Source organism: Hippopotamus amphibius, chromosome 1 (genome assembly GCF_030028045.1).
Source record: "Hippopotamus amphibius kiboko isolate mHipAmp2 chromosome 1, mHipAmp2.hap2, whole genome shotgun sequence".
NCBI lineage: Eukaryota > Metazoa > Chordata > Mammalia > Artiodactyla > Hippopotamidae > Hippopotamus > Hippopotamus amphibius.
The window spans coordinates 40,621,789-40,639,586 of NC_080186.1; the positions used below are offsets into that span (position 1 = coordinate 40,621,789).

General features: G+C 40.4%; 1 protein-coding gene across 1 annotated transcript in view; it reads right to left on the reverse strand.

Moving 5' to 3' along the window:
- The window catches only part of AGBL4 (AGBL carboxypeptidase 4), a 1,220,133-nt gene that overhangs the window by 490,384 nt on the left and 711,951 nt on the right, over positions 1-17,798 (reverse strand). The window contains exon 5 of the mRNA XM_057744086.1: positions 7,482-7,698. Within this exon, the coding sequence (XP_057600069.1) occupies positions 7,482-7,698 (217 nt within the window). The remainder of the gene's footprint in view (positions 1-7,481; positions 7,699-17,798) is intronic.

Below are 17,798 nucleotides of genomic sequence, written 5' to 3' on the forward strand. Positions count from 1 at the left end.
GGAAGGAGTTAACCTGATTTCTAGATCAGCTGCCATCAGCAGCGGCAGCCTGGAGATGGAAGGGTTAAGTGCCACGATGATCATCTTCCCTCCTGATTGGTTTCTCACTGCTCTCAGGATTCTTTAATTTGACATTCAAAACCCTCCTTATCCAGCCTCCACCTACCTCTCCTTCCTTTCCAATCACCATTGCTCTTGTTCTTCTTAGGCTGATCCTGTGCTCTTGCCATTTGGAACCACACAAAGCAGTCAGGACACATCAGGTGTCTCAGACTCTATATCCATGTTTCGATTCTCAATTCAAGATGCCTGTTTCCTTAAGGCTTCATTTCCTCCCTTGTGCCTCTTCTCTGCCTACTACTTCTATTTCATCAAGTTTTTTTTTTACCATCATTGCCATTATTAGCATTTATGTCTATGACACCCAGTACACTGAGTACTTCTTAGGGGCAGAATGTGTTTTATAATCATCTTTCTGTCTCCAGTACCCGATATAGAGCCTGAGAGGCAGAAGGTGTTTACTAGATATTTGTGGTATTAGAAGAATTTAGTAATTAACTGTATATGTGAATAGACTATTTCCTTATCCAGGACTGGTTTAGAGTCCATTCTTTGGGGTCCAAAAAAGGCGTGGCTTCAAATCTCAGATACATGACACAGACAAATTATTTAATCTCACTGTATCTCAGCTTTTAAAAATACTAATGGGAGAAGATAATACTTACAGCCCAGAGCTTACATGCTTCCTTCTAAGTGAAGACTTCACCCCAAAATGTATTCTCTTTCCCGATTTAATTTCTCCAATATTATCTGTCTCTTTCTACTAGAATGTAAGCTCCATGAAGGCATGGATTTATGCCTGTTTTCACTGCTGTATCGCCAGAGCTTAGACAAGCTGGTTACGTGTTAGGCATTCAATTATAGTACTAACCATATAATAGGGGTGCTGTGAGGACTGAGTGACAGAATATATATAAAGGTCATAGCACTGGGTCTGATACATGCTAAGCACTCAATAACTACCACCATTATAAAATAAAGGGCAGATTAAGAGGCAACATTACAACAAGCTAATGTGTGACTCAGAACATAACAACAGGATATCATCAACATTTGAACCATAATTTATGTTGAAGTTGGAAGGGATGCTTGAAATAATCTTGTCTGACTTTCTAAGGCCCATAGAGAAATGTTTTCCCCAAGGTTATAGAGCTAGCCAGTGCCAGAACCTAGACAATATTATTCTCATATAAATGATATTCTAGTGATTCCCTAAAATACACTATCACTGTTTTCTTTGTTAGACACTTCCTTTTGGCAAGTATCCTAAGTATGGGAATGGCTCTCTCCATCTAATATTTTGAAAACGCACACACACACACACACACATACACACACACACACACACGAGTTATGGTTCCTCTAGTCCAGTGACATGAAAACAATGCCATATTCCACTATGTCTGACAGTACATGGTCTATACGATTTAAAAACTCATGTAAGTCAATTACAATCTAATTCTGGCTATGTTGGAATGACAGTATTGGTAAATGCTATGCCCCTAAAATAAATATAAAGCTGGACAAAATGGAAACAAACAACCATTTCAGTGTTTTGAAATCGACCAAATTGACAACAGCCTCAAAACTATTATGTTTTAAAAACTTCTGAACTTCAGTTAGTAAGAATAGGAATCTGTGATGTTCTGTCCTGGATTGGTTTCATCCTCTTCCAGGCTTGGTGAATGCTAGAACAGGCCAGGCTGTGAGGATTGGCAGCTTCTTTGTCATGGTTGAAGGGACTCAGTTAATTTGGAGACATAGGCAGTGCCCAGACCCAGCAGCACTGTCTGTGGGCAAGTGAGGAGGGCCCACAGTTGCATAGCTGGGACAAGATATGCTGGCTGAGACTGAGTGCAGGCTCAGCAGAGACCTGAGAAGAAGCCTAAAGCAGCAACACACACCTGAACAACCTTGAAGCTACACATATGCACACAGGGAACACAACACAAAAGGGAAAATAAAAGCCAGGCAGACTTAAAAACTGCCCGAACTTTGTGTTTCCCATACCCACACACAGATCCACTGTCAGAGGATGGAAGCCTTACAGACTCGGGGTGGATGAGCACAAGCTCAGTCCAATCATAGCTGACCTACAGAGACACAGGGTTGACTCTCTGGGAATTTAGCCTTGAAAATAGGAAAGAAAAAAGAAAATTTGAGTAGAGGCATTGGAGAAAGGTGCCAAGATAATTCAAGGGTAAAAGTTTAGTCTTTTCAGCAAGTGGTGCTGCAACAATTGGATGTCTATATGAAAAAAAAATGAACTTAAGGCCTTTACCTCATGCCATATATAAAAAATTAATTCAAAATGGATCATGGATTTAAATTTAAGTGGAAATTATAAAAATTTTAGAAGAAAACATAGGAGAAAATCTTTGTGGGCTTCAGATGGGCAGCTTTTAGATAAGACTACAAAAAACATGATCCATAAGAGAAAAAATTGAGAAGTTGCACTTTGAAATTTAAAACTTTTCAAAAGACATGGTTAAGAGAATGAGTGAAAAGATAAGGTATAGATTGGTGTGGGGGGGTGCGGTTTGCAAAGCATGTATCTGACAAAGGAGTTGCATTCAGAATGCATAAAGAATTCTCAAAACTCATTATAAGAACACCATCCAATTTTTTAAAAATGAATAAAAGATTTAAACTAACACTTCATCAAAGAAGATATGTGAATAGCAAATAAACACACGCTAAGATAATCAACATAGCTAGTTATTAGGGCAACATGAATTACAACCATAATGAGATATCACTACATACCCACTAAAACGGCTGCAATGAAAAATACAGGTAATTCCAAGTGTTAGTAAGCACATGGAGACACTACAACCCTCCCTCCTACATTGTTGGTGGGAATCAAAACGGCACTACTAATTTGGAATAAATTTGGCAGGGTTTTTTTTGGTTTTGTTTTTGTTTTTCAAGTTGAACATGAACTTATATGACCCAATGATTTCATTCCTAGAAATCTACTCGAGAGAAATGTTATCATATGTCCTCTCAAAGATATGCACATTAATGTTCATAATAGCATTATTCATAATAGCTCCAAACTAGAAACAATCCAAATGTTCATCAACTGGAGAATAGATAAAGAAAGTGTGGTATATCTTTTCAACCGAATACTATTCAGCAGTAAAAATAAGTGGACTACTGACAGATGCTACAACATGAATGAACCTCAAAAATGTAACTATACGTGAAAGGTGCTGAATGCAAAAGATGACTAAATAGTGTATGATTCCATTTACAGGAAATGTTCAGAAATGGCAAATTTATAACGTCAGAGAGCAGATACATAGTCACCTAGGGCTGGGAATGGAAGTAGGGATTTACAAAGGAACTTTCTGGGATGATGGAAATGTTCTAAAATTAGATGGTGGTGATAGTTGTAAAACTCTATACATTTACTAAAAATCGTAGAATTATACCCTTACAGTGGGTTAATGTTATGGTATGTAAATTACATCTCAACAAAGGTGTTAAAATAACAAGAAAATAAACACTTTCCTATGATGTATTTAACTTAAATGTCAGGTTGTTGCTTTTATGTATGCACAAAGGGATTTTGTTTGCTGGTGTTAGAAAAGGCCACCGGTAAGTAACAAAATAAAATGCCATTTTGGATGATATAATTAGTAGCAATAGCAGCTATGCCTATGGTGATTAATAGTTCCAGCACTAAAAATTCAAAATCTTGCTTTCTGCCTGCTCTCTCTAAGAATTGTCTGTTGACATGTTTAGGCTTCCTACTTGTAATTATCCTCCCTCCAAATTGGAGTAGGGATTAACTAATTATAGTGGTAGCTTCAGTCACGAGCCATATCAAACGCCCTGGTAACCAAGAATTGTCCTGTCTGCAAGAGTATGCCAGCAAGCCTTAAAGTCTCTGGTATCTACTTCGAGACCCAGACCAGGCGTATTGAGCCAACCCACAGAGCTTCCCTAATCTAGTTTAGCCAGTACAGGTACACCCTGCAATTCCACTAACTTTACTTTCTTAAGACGTAGCTTTGGATAGGGTATATTCCCTTTCTCAAAATCTACTGTGGGTTTCAGTAGGTCCAATGTGGAAAGCAGCAGTGAGTCCATCAAAGCACCAAGATACAGCATTAGAAGCCATGGGTTTAAATACTGGCCTAGTAGCTTTAGCCAAGTAACTTATTAGCCTTAGATTATTTATCTCCAAACTGGGATAATTCTGACCACCCCACAAAACTGTTGTGAGAAACCAGTAAGATAGTCCATATAAAGTGTCTGACCTGGTGTCTGAATCTGAATAAATGATACAGCCAGAATTCCTTAATATGACAATCCAGGTTTTCCAGGGTTTGGTCCCAATCTTCCTGTCTATCCTTATCTTCCAGTAGGAAGTTTCCCTATTCCAAGCAAATCAGACTTCTGACCAACTACCACCATGCAATGACTCAGGCTGTTTCTTGCTTTCTGGGCTACCTTCTCGCCAACTCTGTATTCAGTAATCCTACCCATCTTTCAAGACTTGGCTTAAAGCCCATCTCCTCCATGATGTTTAGTCTGACCACAAATTCTTAAACAACTCATGGGATGCTTAATTATATACTTTAAAAATATTATATAGTTTTTGAAAATGTCTTATTTCCTCTGGTATAGAATACATTTCTGGAAGTACACCAAGAATTTTATACTCCATTATATATCTCCACAGTACCCCTCACAGGGTCTGAAGTAGGACACGGGTCTCAAATTATTTTGTTCTAACTGAGGAATTCCTCAAAGAATAATTTAAAAACCCCTATCAACTTCAACTTTCTCATTTTATAGATGAAAAACTAGTCCCCAGAAAAGGGAAGTAACATTCATAGCCGTTTGTGTAGTTTGGTACTAGAGCTAGCTGGAAGCAGAATTCAAGCTTCTTGTGACAGAGACTGCAGGCTGTCCTTCAGTATTAATTTGCCTCCACAGCTATAGGACTACCAATTTTCAGATTGAAACATGGTCACCGAGAATGAAGAATTCGTTTCTCATCCTTTCTGTAGTTGAGTGTGGATAGGAGTTCTATTGAATGGGATAAGCATGAAAGTGCCACAAACTGCATCTTCTCCCTTCTCCCCTTACTTTTTTCATCTTGCTGCCTGGAACATGGATGTGATGGCAGAATTCCACATTTGACACTGAGATTGAGGCCACATCCCAGCAGTGGCAGAGCAGAAAGCCAAAAGAACTTGACTACCTAAGAGTTTCAGAGAGCAGAGCCACACTATCAGCTCTGGATTACTTACACCTAGACTTGTATATGGAAGACAAATAAATTTCTATCTTGTTTAAAGTGCTGTTATTTTAGATATGTATTTTGTATATTAGTTATCGGAAGCTTAACTTATTATTCCTCCTATCAGCTTCTGATGCTCTTAGCTCTTCACATTATCTCAAGACTTATACCTTCATTCATTCTTTCATTCATTCAATAATTTACTCCATAGCCGTTCAATGTGCACCTACGTTCTGCCTGGCATAAATTTAAGAGGGAGCCAGGAGGGACACAGGAATGAAATGAACAGATCCTGCCCTTAAAAGCCACAAGTATTGAATGAAATGCTCTCTCTCTTAATTTATATCATAAACCATAAGTCTGGCAAACATTCATCTCAGGATTTCTCCAACAGTCCCATCTCAAATAATCTCACTGTTTCCAGTAATACATTGTTGATCAGACCATGTGTGCCTCATATGTTCTATTTGGCTCTCTATAACCACTCTCTGCCCTTCTCCACAATTTTCTTTGTTCAGGGAAATTTATCTGTATGGATTACTTCAGTAGGCTCTCCTGCTCTCTGATTTCTGATTGGGTTGGTCAATAGGGACCTCTAGCTGGAGATCAGAGGGAAGTAAGAGAATAAGCTCTAGGTATTTATTTTTCTCAGCTCCCTCCCTGTGGGGTCATCTCAGTCTAACTCTGGTTCTCAACTGAAGGTCACTGTTCCACTCAAGGTGGCCCACTGCATGGCTCTCTACTGTTGGGTTCTGGTAACCATGTCATCCCTTCATACCCTTTGAGCTGTTACTAGCCCCAGGGAACTGCACTATACCCCATGGTTTCCGTACACAGTGCCCACACTTTGTAAATAGCCCATTTATTAAGCTCTCCTCAAATTATCCTAACATGAGGCTGCCATCTGTTTCCTGCTAGCATGCTGACTGATACACCATGTGTCTCAATTCTCAGTTCAAGAGATATAGACACCAGATATACATGGCACCCATCAGAAGCACTGTTAGGAAGAGGGTTAGGGTAGAGGGAAGATATTCTTTGCTAGCAACTGAAGTATTGCTGACCACAGAGAACAAAATCTATGCGTCCGATGTGAAGGACACTTTTAGATCCTGGGTTAGGCAGCGAGAAAAAGAGGAAAAGAGAGTAGGAAGGTGTGGTAGGCAGCACAATGCACCCCCTTTCCCAAAACGTCCAAGTCCTCATCCTTAGAACCTGTGAATATATTACCCTATATGACAAAAGGGACTGTACAGATGTGATTTTGTTAAAGATCTTGAGATGGATATATTATCCTGGATTATCTGGGTGAGCCCAACGTAATCACAAGTGTCCTTATAAGTGAAAGAGGAGGGCAGGAGATTCAGCATCAGAGTGACGCAGCGTGAGGAAGACGTGATCAATGTTGATGTTGAAGACTGAAAGGGAACCACAAGCCAAGGAATGCAAGCAGCCTCTAGAAACTGGAAAAGGTAGGGGAAGGGATTCTCCCCTAGAGCCTCCAGAAGGAATACAGACCTGTTGATATCTTGATGTTAGCCCAAAGAGGTCAGTTTCAGACTTTTTCTGAACTGTAAGATAATAAATTTGCATTTTTTTAAGCCACCACATTCATGGCAATTTGTTATGTCAGCAATAAACTAATATAGAGTGTACGACTGAAATCACCAGACCCAGAGAACTAAAGCTGGAAAAGGAAGAAGAGTTGGAGAACTAATGGATGGCAGAGATAGAACACATTGTGGACAGTACAATCATACTGCACACCAACTGCTAACCTACACTGCAGGTACGTAACATCCACTAAAGAGAAAACTTATTCTTCATCTCATAAGCTCAGATTCATAAAATGCTTTCATGCCTTTTGTTAACACCCAGGAGAAGCGTTCCTTTTTTTTTTTTTTCTCAGAGTTTTGGGGATTCACCAGAACTAATGTATTTTGTTAGAGAGGTTTATCAGCTTCATTTGGAAGAACACGCATCTGCCTTATCCTAGTCTATGACTTCCTGGTGGCCATAGTAGCAAAATATTACACAAAAAAACTATGATTTTTAAAAGTTCCAGGACATTTAGTCCATAAAGCACCAATACCTATTATTTGCACTCTATAAAAACCATTGCTAAGCTCCTCCCCTTGGCTGCCCATTTCTGAAGGGGCCTTACCACGCTCTGACCCAGCTGCTCTCGGAAGAAGTAATCCATGTTTCTCTTTTGCAGGCTGTCAAGGTAATGCTGAAAGCGAGTGTACGTATATGGGTAGCAGTAAGCAAATTGGTAAATATCTTCTTCTCGGTCAAAACAAAATGCAAAGGACATCACATAATTCTTCCTATGGTCTGGGCAGCGGTAGTAGTAAACATTTTTAGGTGGCAGTCTTTGCCTGAAAGATACAAAGAAATGTGGGCATATCAGACAGTTGTTCAAGCTTCAAAATGTAATCAATGGGAATAAATGCCCAAGAGTAAAACTGCAACATCAAGAACCTTAGGTGGTGGCCAGGGACAACAACGTACACCAACCTATGGTCAAAAAGAGACCAGAATCTGGCAGCACTTGGTTCAAATTCCAGCCCTATCCTTTATCAACTGTTTAGACAAAGCAAGTTTAAAAATGAATAAGTTTTATTCATCGTTTGTTCTTATTTTGAGCACATATAATACACCCAGGCATTGTGCTAGATTACTGATGCATAATAGTAAATAAGGTAGGCCAGGTATTTGTCCTCATGGAGTATATATCCTAGTGGGGAAGCAATCAATAAAATATTTTAAATAAATATACAATATAGTTACAGAGGCTAAAAGTGCCTTAAGGGGAAACTGTTTGATGTTATAGTGACATAAATAGGAGAGGCCTACTTTCTCCAGGGAAGTCAGGTTTTGGTATTATAACACTAATTCAGACCTTTTAAAATAAGTTAATGCACACTGTGAATATTCAAGGCAGAGAAAAAGAATAATCAACATTTCTTTAAATTATTACTATTATTTTTCTATAAAGCATTCCATGAGACTAATTTTACACAGAAGCACTTTGGGAAATACTGCTTTAAAATATGCGGTGTAGGCAATTCTGCCAAGCTAACATGCTAATTCTCCAGTAAGCAACACTGAAACACATACATAAGAAAAAGCAAAATGTTCCAGTTATAATTCCTATAATGTCTTTATATTCACCCACTTTATAGGCTTGCATCCCCTCATTTGTATGATATCCAAACTATTCACTATTTCCCTACAAATGAGAATGCCTCTCATTTGTGTCTCTTCAAATCCTATTAATCCTATAAAACCCATCTCAAACTATGCCTTTCCATGATTGTCCACTTGATCATTCCAGGCCTGTTTAGCTCCCACATTTTGTAACAAGTATTGCTTTTTTTTATTGGCTGCTTCCTAAGTCTCATCCACTAGGATCTGTTTGGAAGCTCCTTAAGGGCAAATATGTTTCTTAGGGGTTCTGGCATAGTGGGTGGAGGATGTAAGGCTCACCTGCGGTGGGCTTGGCATTCAATCAAGAAGCCAAGGGGCATAGGAACACATGGAGGAAAGTGTGAGGAGGAAGGTGTCAGAGCTGAGGTTGAAGAAAACAATAATGGTGCTGGCTCCAGGTAGGGCAGCCTGGAAAAAACTGTTAAGAGCTCCAAAGCATTGTAACACGCCGGCAGTTTGTTGCAGAATCTTGTTTCTACCTTGTTTCTACCTCAGTGGCCAGGGTGAGAGGTAAGGCTGTGGGCTTCCTATGGAAGAGCAAACATCACGTGGCACTGATGCTTACATATTTTGGCTTGTACTGCTTGCCTGTAGCCCTGGCTGTTATGAATCCCACTCAAACATTAAACAGAAAACAGGCAATGAGAACATCAAAAGATTACTGTTAATTAAAGAAAAAAACCAGACATCTCAAGTTAATGAATTTAGCACTTTTCTATGTATGGGAAGACAAGAGTCTGGGCTCACTGAAATCATTCCTTTCATATGCACTTTAATTACCTAGGGCCAGTGTCCTGTTTTTTTCCATCCTGAATCCTTCTGGGTGCACAGCTGGGGGTGACTGCAGTGGCTGAACACCGTCTGTTTACTGATGTGGCAGGCTTCATCCACACTATTGTTATCCCACGTAGAAGATGTGGCCATGGAGGTTCATAAAAGTTAAGGAGCTTACCCATGCTCTTCAGCTAGTAAATGACAAAGCTGGGATTCAAATATGTTTCTGTCTGATTCTAAGTCAGTACCTATAACATTTCTCCAGGATCCCTCTTGATAAATTATGGGCTTGTGGCATTTCAGATATGAGTGTGTGCAAAGGTCAGGTGGCAAGAAGGAACAAGTAAAATGTTAGAACTGCAAGGAATTCATCATGGCTGAAGCAGAAAGAATGAGAAGAGAAATCATGAGAAATGTGTCTGAAGAGGAAGGCAGAAGTCAGATTAGAAAGGGACTACAGCTGTCCCTCCATATCCATGGGTTCTGCATCTGCAGATATGAAGGGAAAACCTCACATGATGGGACATATTAAAGAATTTAAACACTATGCTGAGGTCACAGGGCACCTTTCAGTCAATGAAAGAAGTAAAGTACTTCTATACTTTGTGACTGTGCCAGTCCGAGGGATAGATGAGAGTGGTCAGAAGAAGGACAGGGTAGTGGCTGCACAGGTATAGAAAATAAGACAGATTTGACTATTAGATAAAAGTGGCTGATGTGATAGGCCCTGGAGTCTAAGATAGGTAGGAACCCAAAAATGATGAGGGGGACAGGATACAGAGATTAGCTTAAGCAATAAAGGAACAAGGTTTTTCACATAAAAGTCCATGGCAGTAGCAACGTATCTAGAGGTGCGCTTAGGCCCACAAATAGAGGCCACCTGGCTCTTACACCCAAAGCCAGGAGGAATAAACCTGCAAGTAAAAACAATCTTTTTGTGACACAAATGATCCAGCTTTGTCATTTACTAGCTTGAGAGAATGGGTAAGCTCCTTAAGCTTTAAGGCAAACCCCCTAGGCATGCCTCCTTTCTAACCCGATCACTACCCTAAACCCTCCTATATTGAAACTTTGAAGCTACCGGTGATAAAATAGAGACAGAATGGCCTGGAAGGAAAATGGGGAGTGAAGAATCCCCTCCTGATCCTTCTGCACATGGAATGTAGGTGAATGAGCAATTCCTGAGAAGGCAAAGGGGGGAAGTAATGGTTTCTAGGATAGTCAGGCCTTAGTTCATTGCTTTATTCAGCAAATATTGTTAAGCATCATGTACCATATATTGGTTAAGACAAGAGGCAAAGGAAGCAGTGGATTAAAAGACTGAGGATCCAAGGGAGACTATTAACCTGGGAGCTGAGTTTCATAGGAAAAAGTAAAAAGTAGAATGTTTTGGATAGAGAAGGGGTCAGTGTAAAACCAAGATTAGAGGGAGAACAGACCAGTGCAGGGATAAGGGTATAAAAAGAAAAGATGATGGTCTACATTTGTGATGTGACTGAACATGTAGAAAGGTGAGGCTGGTGGAGTAAATGAGTCTCAGGGTTCCAGATCTGTAGTCAGGGAGAATACCTGTGAAAATGGCCTTGAGGTCTCTAGCCAATGGTCTGTGACAGACGCTTCAGGCCCTAACTTGGAGGTCTGAGTCTGAGTCTCCTGGAGCACAAGGTGAGCATGTCTTCATACACAAGTGATTCCTACAGTCACAAGCTCCTCAGGTTGTGACACAGATGTTTTCAAGTCTTTATTTACTAGTATATTCAATCAAGATCCATGCTTTAAATTCTCACCTCAGTTTTCTCCTATTATAGCCAAGTTTAGCAACTTGACTCTGAGAGCAGCAGTCTCCACCAAATTTGATCATGTGCTATCAGGAGAATTCATCTAATGCCTGCAGCTGTCCTAGCTCCTCTCCTGAGTAGGGTGGATGCCTAACCTGATTTGCAGACAGAGTGAAGGTAATGGACCCTGGGGTGATCATGCAAGGAAGCTGAGATGCTGCTCAGGGCTTAACTGTGCCAGACTGCTAAGGATACTAATGAAAATCTGTTTGAGAAGGATTCAGCAGGCCAAATTCATGAGGATGCAAAGTAACACAAAGAATAAAGGAAAAGAGGAATGGGACTATATAGGAGAAATGTGTCTCTCATTTGGAATGCACTTCTGGTTTTCTCTCTTATTTTGCTCATTATGTTTTCACTGTGTCTCAGGCATGATGTTAAATATTTTATACATGTTATCATTGAATCTTCACAATACCCTACAAGCTAGGGGCTAGTAACATCCCCTTTACACAGATAAGAAAATGGAAGCTCACAGAGGTAAAAAAAAAAAAAAAAAAAACAAATTCCCGAGGTTGCAAGGTTGGCAAGCAGCAGAGCCTGTATTAGACACAGGCTAGTGTGACTCCACAGTCTGTGCCCATTGTCCCTGTGGTAACTTGCCACCTGCCTTTCTCCCCTTGCCACCACCTCACAGCCTTAGCTTCTGCTTCCAGAGAAACCTTGTCTCACTGTACTCTCACCAGTGCTCTCCTGCTACAAACTCTGCAAACAACTTCCTGTCCTCAAAAGGCTCCGCAAGATCTCCCTGTGATTCCAGCATCTGCAGCCATGTCTCCCTCCTTGAACCCTGTGTTTTATTCACACTGAACTACTCACAACTCCCTAACAATTTTGTGCCATACCTCCAATACCTTTTTGTCTTTATGTTTGATCTTTCCTCCACTTGTACTGCTTCCCCTGCCAGATATCTTACCTACTTGGTAAACTCTGACTCATAGATGTGGCATATTGTAGATTGTTTTATCACCTGGCTTGTCCCTTAACAATAAGCAACAAAAGTAAGTGGAGATTTCTTCAAAGAGAAGGTAGGCTTCTTGAAGATAGGAACAGTGTCACCTTTCCCCTCTCTCTCACTAGAAATGGTACAGAGAAATTTCAAATAGTACTTGCTTATTTTAAAAAGCACTGGTAAAAGGAAAAGAAGACTCATCTCCACAGCTAAATGGCAGGCATCATAGGGAGGTAGATTTTAGCTCAGTATAAAGTAGAGGCTCTTTTAACATTCAGCTGAAGGGAAAGTAGAAAGGTCTACGTTACAGGGGTGTACAAGCTCAGGAAGTTTTAAGGACTCTCTTAAAAAAGTTCCTGTACTTGATATTAAGTTAAACAAGGCAGCCTTCCAATTCCATTTAACACAGTCTGAGAAGAGAAACAATATAACAATAATTATCAGTGACCATGTGATAGGCCATTCTAAGTATGTCATCGTATGTTAATTCCTTTAATCTTGACAATGGTTCTCTGAAGTTATTTCTTTATCCCAAATGATATGAGAAAAATGAAGGCAAGGTCATTCTTAAGAGAAACAGATTGTCCGTGACTCCCTTGAAGACTCCAGAAAGGAAAGAGTTTAACACCTGATCCTGCCAGAGATGCAGGTTGATTTCAAGACCTGTGTGTGTGCTCCCAGGACTCAGAGACTAAAGTGTGATCCAGCTCTTGAAACAAGTCATCATCCTGAGCCCATCCTGATGACTAAAGAGACCCTCCACATGTGCGAGGGAAGCTGTAACTAGCATCCTCAGATTCAGTCATGCATTCATATGTGGGTGAGTGAGCAAGCACGTGTGCACGCACGCACACACACACACAGGCTGCATGCATGTACATACTGAACACATTCACAATCATACTACGTATACTTCTCTACTATATCCTCTGTTCATTATACTGACTTGAATATATGCTTTCTCTACCATTAGACTGAGTTCTTGACAGCAGGAACCATAAATTGTTCACCTGGTTCTGGAGGATCAATACAAAGCCTTGAATAGAGGAGGTGCTCCCAAATGTTCATGAATAAGATAAATGAATATATTTGTGAGTGAACGTTAAGACATTAATATATTAGAGTAAATAATTTCAGCCACACCAAGGTATGTATATTATGCTCTCTCCATGTGAAGCTGTGAGTCACGCCCTGAATACATTATGGTTCAGAAACCTCCATGCCATTTTAAATGCTGTCCTGTCTGTCTGTAATTGCCTTTCCCATAATTTTCTACATAGTGCATCCCTATGTAGAGAAGCGAGGCCCAGCTCAAATGACATTTCCTCTTTGAAGTTTTTGGCAACAATTCCAGGAATAACTAATTGTTCTAAATACTAATTACAGAAACTCCTATGTTTCTGACTCATCTCAAAATCTATAGCACTTAGCACAGTGCTTGACCCTGAAGGTGAGCTCAAAGCATGTCTGTTGAATGAATGAGTGAATTGATGGCTTATTGAATGAATGAATGAATGATTCCTTCTCATTTTCCATCCTCTCCGTTTTCTATCCAAACTATCAGCCAAATTCCTAATGCAACATTTTGGAGGTCACCAGAGCACAGAGAAAGAGGAGAAAGTCCAGGACCTGATGGAGTACATAGGGCTCATTCCCTACCCCTCCTCAAGATCACTAAAAGACAGGAGTCCTCATTTTCTTTCTGATTAGGCAGAAAATATAGATGTGGTTAGATGAGTTCCAGTCCTAGGGTCTTCTTTAAAAGTAGACACAAACTTTTTCCTTCAAATTAGCAGAGAGGGAAATAACAAAGAATCTGTCTTTTCAGGCTGTACATCCTAAACAAAGTATACAAAACCAAGCCATTCAGACACCTCCAAAGGGAGTAACATATACTAAGCACCTCATATGCCAACAATGTGCTACCTGTTTGATGTGCACTATTGTCTGACTGATAAACACATATTCTTTCCACCACACCAAGGCTGTGAAATTCATCCAACAATTGCACTGCAGAAACAATCTCTCTCTTGGTTCCTCATCTTCGTCTACCCAGAGGCAGGGAGCAAACTGGCATCCAGTTTCCCAGATATACTTGAAACTAAAGAAAGATTTCATCTCTCTTCCCTTTATGAGGGCAGCTGAATCTCTGGTTTGCCACCCATGACAACAGTAGCCTTTAGTCTACATTTGGCTGGAACAACCCAGAGACCATCACCTGGCTCGAGCCAGTTGGCCCCTCCTTTTCTTCTTGGGCATCTGGCACAGCCAGGCACCAGCATGGCTGCCTACATTATAAATCCATCCTCCTTAAGTGAAGTGGACCTGCTCCTAATTCAAACCGTATCTTCCCCCAAATAATTATAATAGTGCTCCTGTCACCAGCATATCTATTCTTATCTTTCTCCACACTTTGTCACAGCTAATCTCGTGGTGACTCACAGGGAGGGGGAGAAAGAGAGAGTGAGGGAGTGCTCAGATACAGGAAACACATTTATACACTTGGTGTCTAATCAGATTACCATCTTATCAGGGGTTGATGGGCACTAGTGGTGGGAGGAGAGAGACAGAGCTACATATTGCCAGCCGAGTTTTTGATAACAAAAAAACACTGCTCGATTCTTGAATTAACCTTTTTGTCCTACACACTCTATTGTTTATTTTTCAGAGTTTATTTTATGTGTAGGATTTTTTTTTTTTTTGTCTGTGCCTTCTGGAGAAGGACACCCACACACTGTGGCAGCAGCTGCTTCTATTAATTCCAAGCCATTAAAAAAAATTAAAATTAAACCCAATTAGTTTGGCTGGTTTAGAGCCGAGGAATAGCTGAGACTGATTATTCCCCTTGGTCATGGACAGCAACAATATTCCCACCTACGTGTGGCTGCTGGCAGAATACTAATGCAGCCAGAAACTCCAAGGACAGGCTCCTCACGCAAAGAGAGGCTCTAAGTCATGTACTCTCTCTTCTCCTATCCAGATTCCTGAGAGGAGGCAAGAAGAGCACACTGGACAAAGAACTAGGCTGGGTGCTAGTCCAAGCTCTCGTCCTTGGGCAGGACTCTACCCTTCCTGGTGCTTCTGTGTAAAATGCGGTTACTAAAATGGGTCCTGAATCCCTCTTAGGGTTGTTATGACTCAGGTGAAAAGGACTGTGTTTTCAAAACTACCATTTTCTGGGATATAAAATGGGGTATGAGGCAGTATGAGAATGCTGGGTGCTTTGGGATGGGGTGCCAGCTATAGCTGCAACTGGTTCAGGTTTGCACTCAAGTTTTGTATCTAAGTTATTTCGTTGCTCCATCATAGGTAGAATAATATTAAGGGTTCTGGATATGAAGTCACTAGACCAGAATCTCCTTGTAGTCCCTCTGCATAGAGCGTGTTATACAGACAGCACTCAATAAATATCTTGAATGAATGAATAAGTAAGTCAGGCAGAACTGGGTTAGAATGAATTAGACAGAGCTGTGTTCAATTCCAGCTTTTGATGCCTTTTAGAAATGTAGTCATTGTACAGTAGAAAGAACATGGGCCTGGGTTCTAATCTACTTCCATTACTTATCAGTCATGTAGCCCTGGGCCTGGGTTTTCACATCCATAAAATGAAAACAATATCTAGCTCACAGATTTGTTTTGAAGATTAGAGATGAGATTGGTACCCGACATGTAACAGGTGCTCATAATGGTAACTGTGATTATCACCACGCTCTGTATGACAGATAGTTGGCATCACACTCTTTTGATTAAGAATAATGAATTCCGAGTTCATACTAAGTGTGCTTACTGTACGAAATGGGCAAAACAGGTAGGAAAGGGGGCCAAAGAAAAGGTGACAAGGGATGGTGAACCATTTAAACACAACCAGTGATCACCCTTTTTTCTGTTCCCAATACTTTCCACACCAATGTGGCCAATCCTCTCTTTCAAAGAGATGTGCTCTCTAATAAAACTAAGTGTGTCCTTCAAGATACAGGAAGACAGTTAACTCCTTCAGGTTCCAAATCGTGGTGGGAGATGTATTCAAAGGTGTTTCCAATGCTGGTAGCTGGCTGTGCCAGCCAACCACGCTGTGGCCCATGCAGTAACCTGCCAGATGCATAGGGCCTCGAGGTCACTAGCTGGTGGGATCGATCAGAAATATATAAAATTGTAAGTTAGGCAAATGTGAAATATGTTTTGGAAATAGAGAGTGAGCAGTCCTGCTTATGGAGAATAGTCTGCTCTCAGCATATTTATTATATGGTGCGAATCTAAAATTATTTATTTTGGTTTTTGGTTACTCCTAAACAATTTTTGCAATAAACCTTTAACCAGCAATGAGCTCAAAAATACAAAAGTACATATTTTAGGAAAGCTGAATGAGTACTAACTTTCCATTTCTCATGAAATTCAGTGATAAACATGAGACGTGCACAAAATGTTTGTAAGTATTTATGATCCACTCTAGGGGGTGCATTGATAACATGACCGCATTAAAACCGGAAGACACAATGCTGCTAAAGAAACACCAGCATCTACTTGGCCAAACAGTTATTTTAAGAAAACTTATGTCCAAAGACTGTAATTTACATATATAAAAGCAGAACCATAGAATAAAAATCACTAAAATTATTTTAGAACAGTCAATGTACTTTAAATGAAAAGCCATACTTCAGAGTGATGTGTGGTATCACTTTTACTTAGAGTGCATAACTATTCTTCTAAAATAATTCCAATCATTTTTAATTCAAAGCTTTCTTGTATATAAAGTGGTAGCTGTTAATGTCTTTCCTTTATTAGCATAAGAACTAAAACCGGTAATGGTATATCAGTGTCATCAGGTGTTTCAAATAGGAAATAATTTAACTTAATTCCAATGTAATTCAATTATTTTCATCCAATTAATGGAATCAAAGTAAAGCTTTTGGAAATCCATTCTGTTGAAGGTTAAATACTGTTTTAGTGGAAATGATACTGTTAATTCAGTAAAATAAAGTTCAACATTAAAGATAAAATTACTTATTTTTTGTTATGATAATATGAATACAGGAAGAAAGATGGTGGCAAAGTAGAAGGATGTGGAATGCATCCCTCTCCACAGATGCATCAAGAATACACCAAAAGATGCAATAATTCCCACAGAGAACCAGCTGAACACCAGCAAATGACCTCGGACACCAGAAAGGACTGCAAAGATCCCAACGTAACTGGGTAGGACAGAGGGAAAAAAAAAAAAGGAGAAAGAGGAGGAGAATAAAGGAAAGGGATGGGTCCCACACCCTAGGGTGGGGGCATCTGAAACAGAGGGGAGATTGCCGAATTCAGTGAAACATCCCTTATCTGATGGGAAACCCCTTCTTCAATGGGGAATTTCCCTGGGTCAGAAGGGAGGCATTTAGGACTGTTCAAAGATCGTGAAGCGGCTGAGCTGTGCCAGACGGGAAAGAGGGAGAAACACACGCAGGGTCCACACCACAGCTCAGCGTGTCTGGACTGAGACATTGATTCACAGCTGAACAGGGGGTCTGGGAGTTGGAACGTGGGAACTGGAGAACTGGTTCAGGTTGAGAAACATTGTTGGCAGTGGGGAGACGGACTGAGAGGACAGGAGGGAAGAAATCCGCAGTGGAGAGAGCCTACTGCAGAAAGCTGCATGGCCATAGTGGCAGCTGGATACTGCTGACTTACAAGCAGGGGGGAGGAGCTGTGGGTGTAGCCTCTC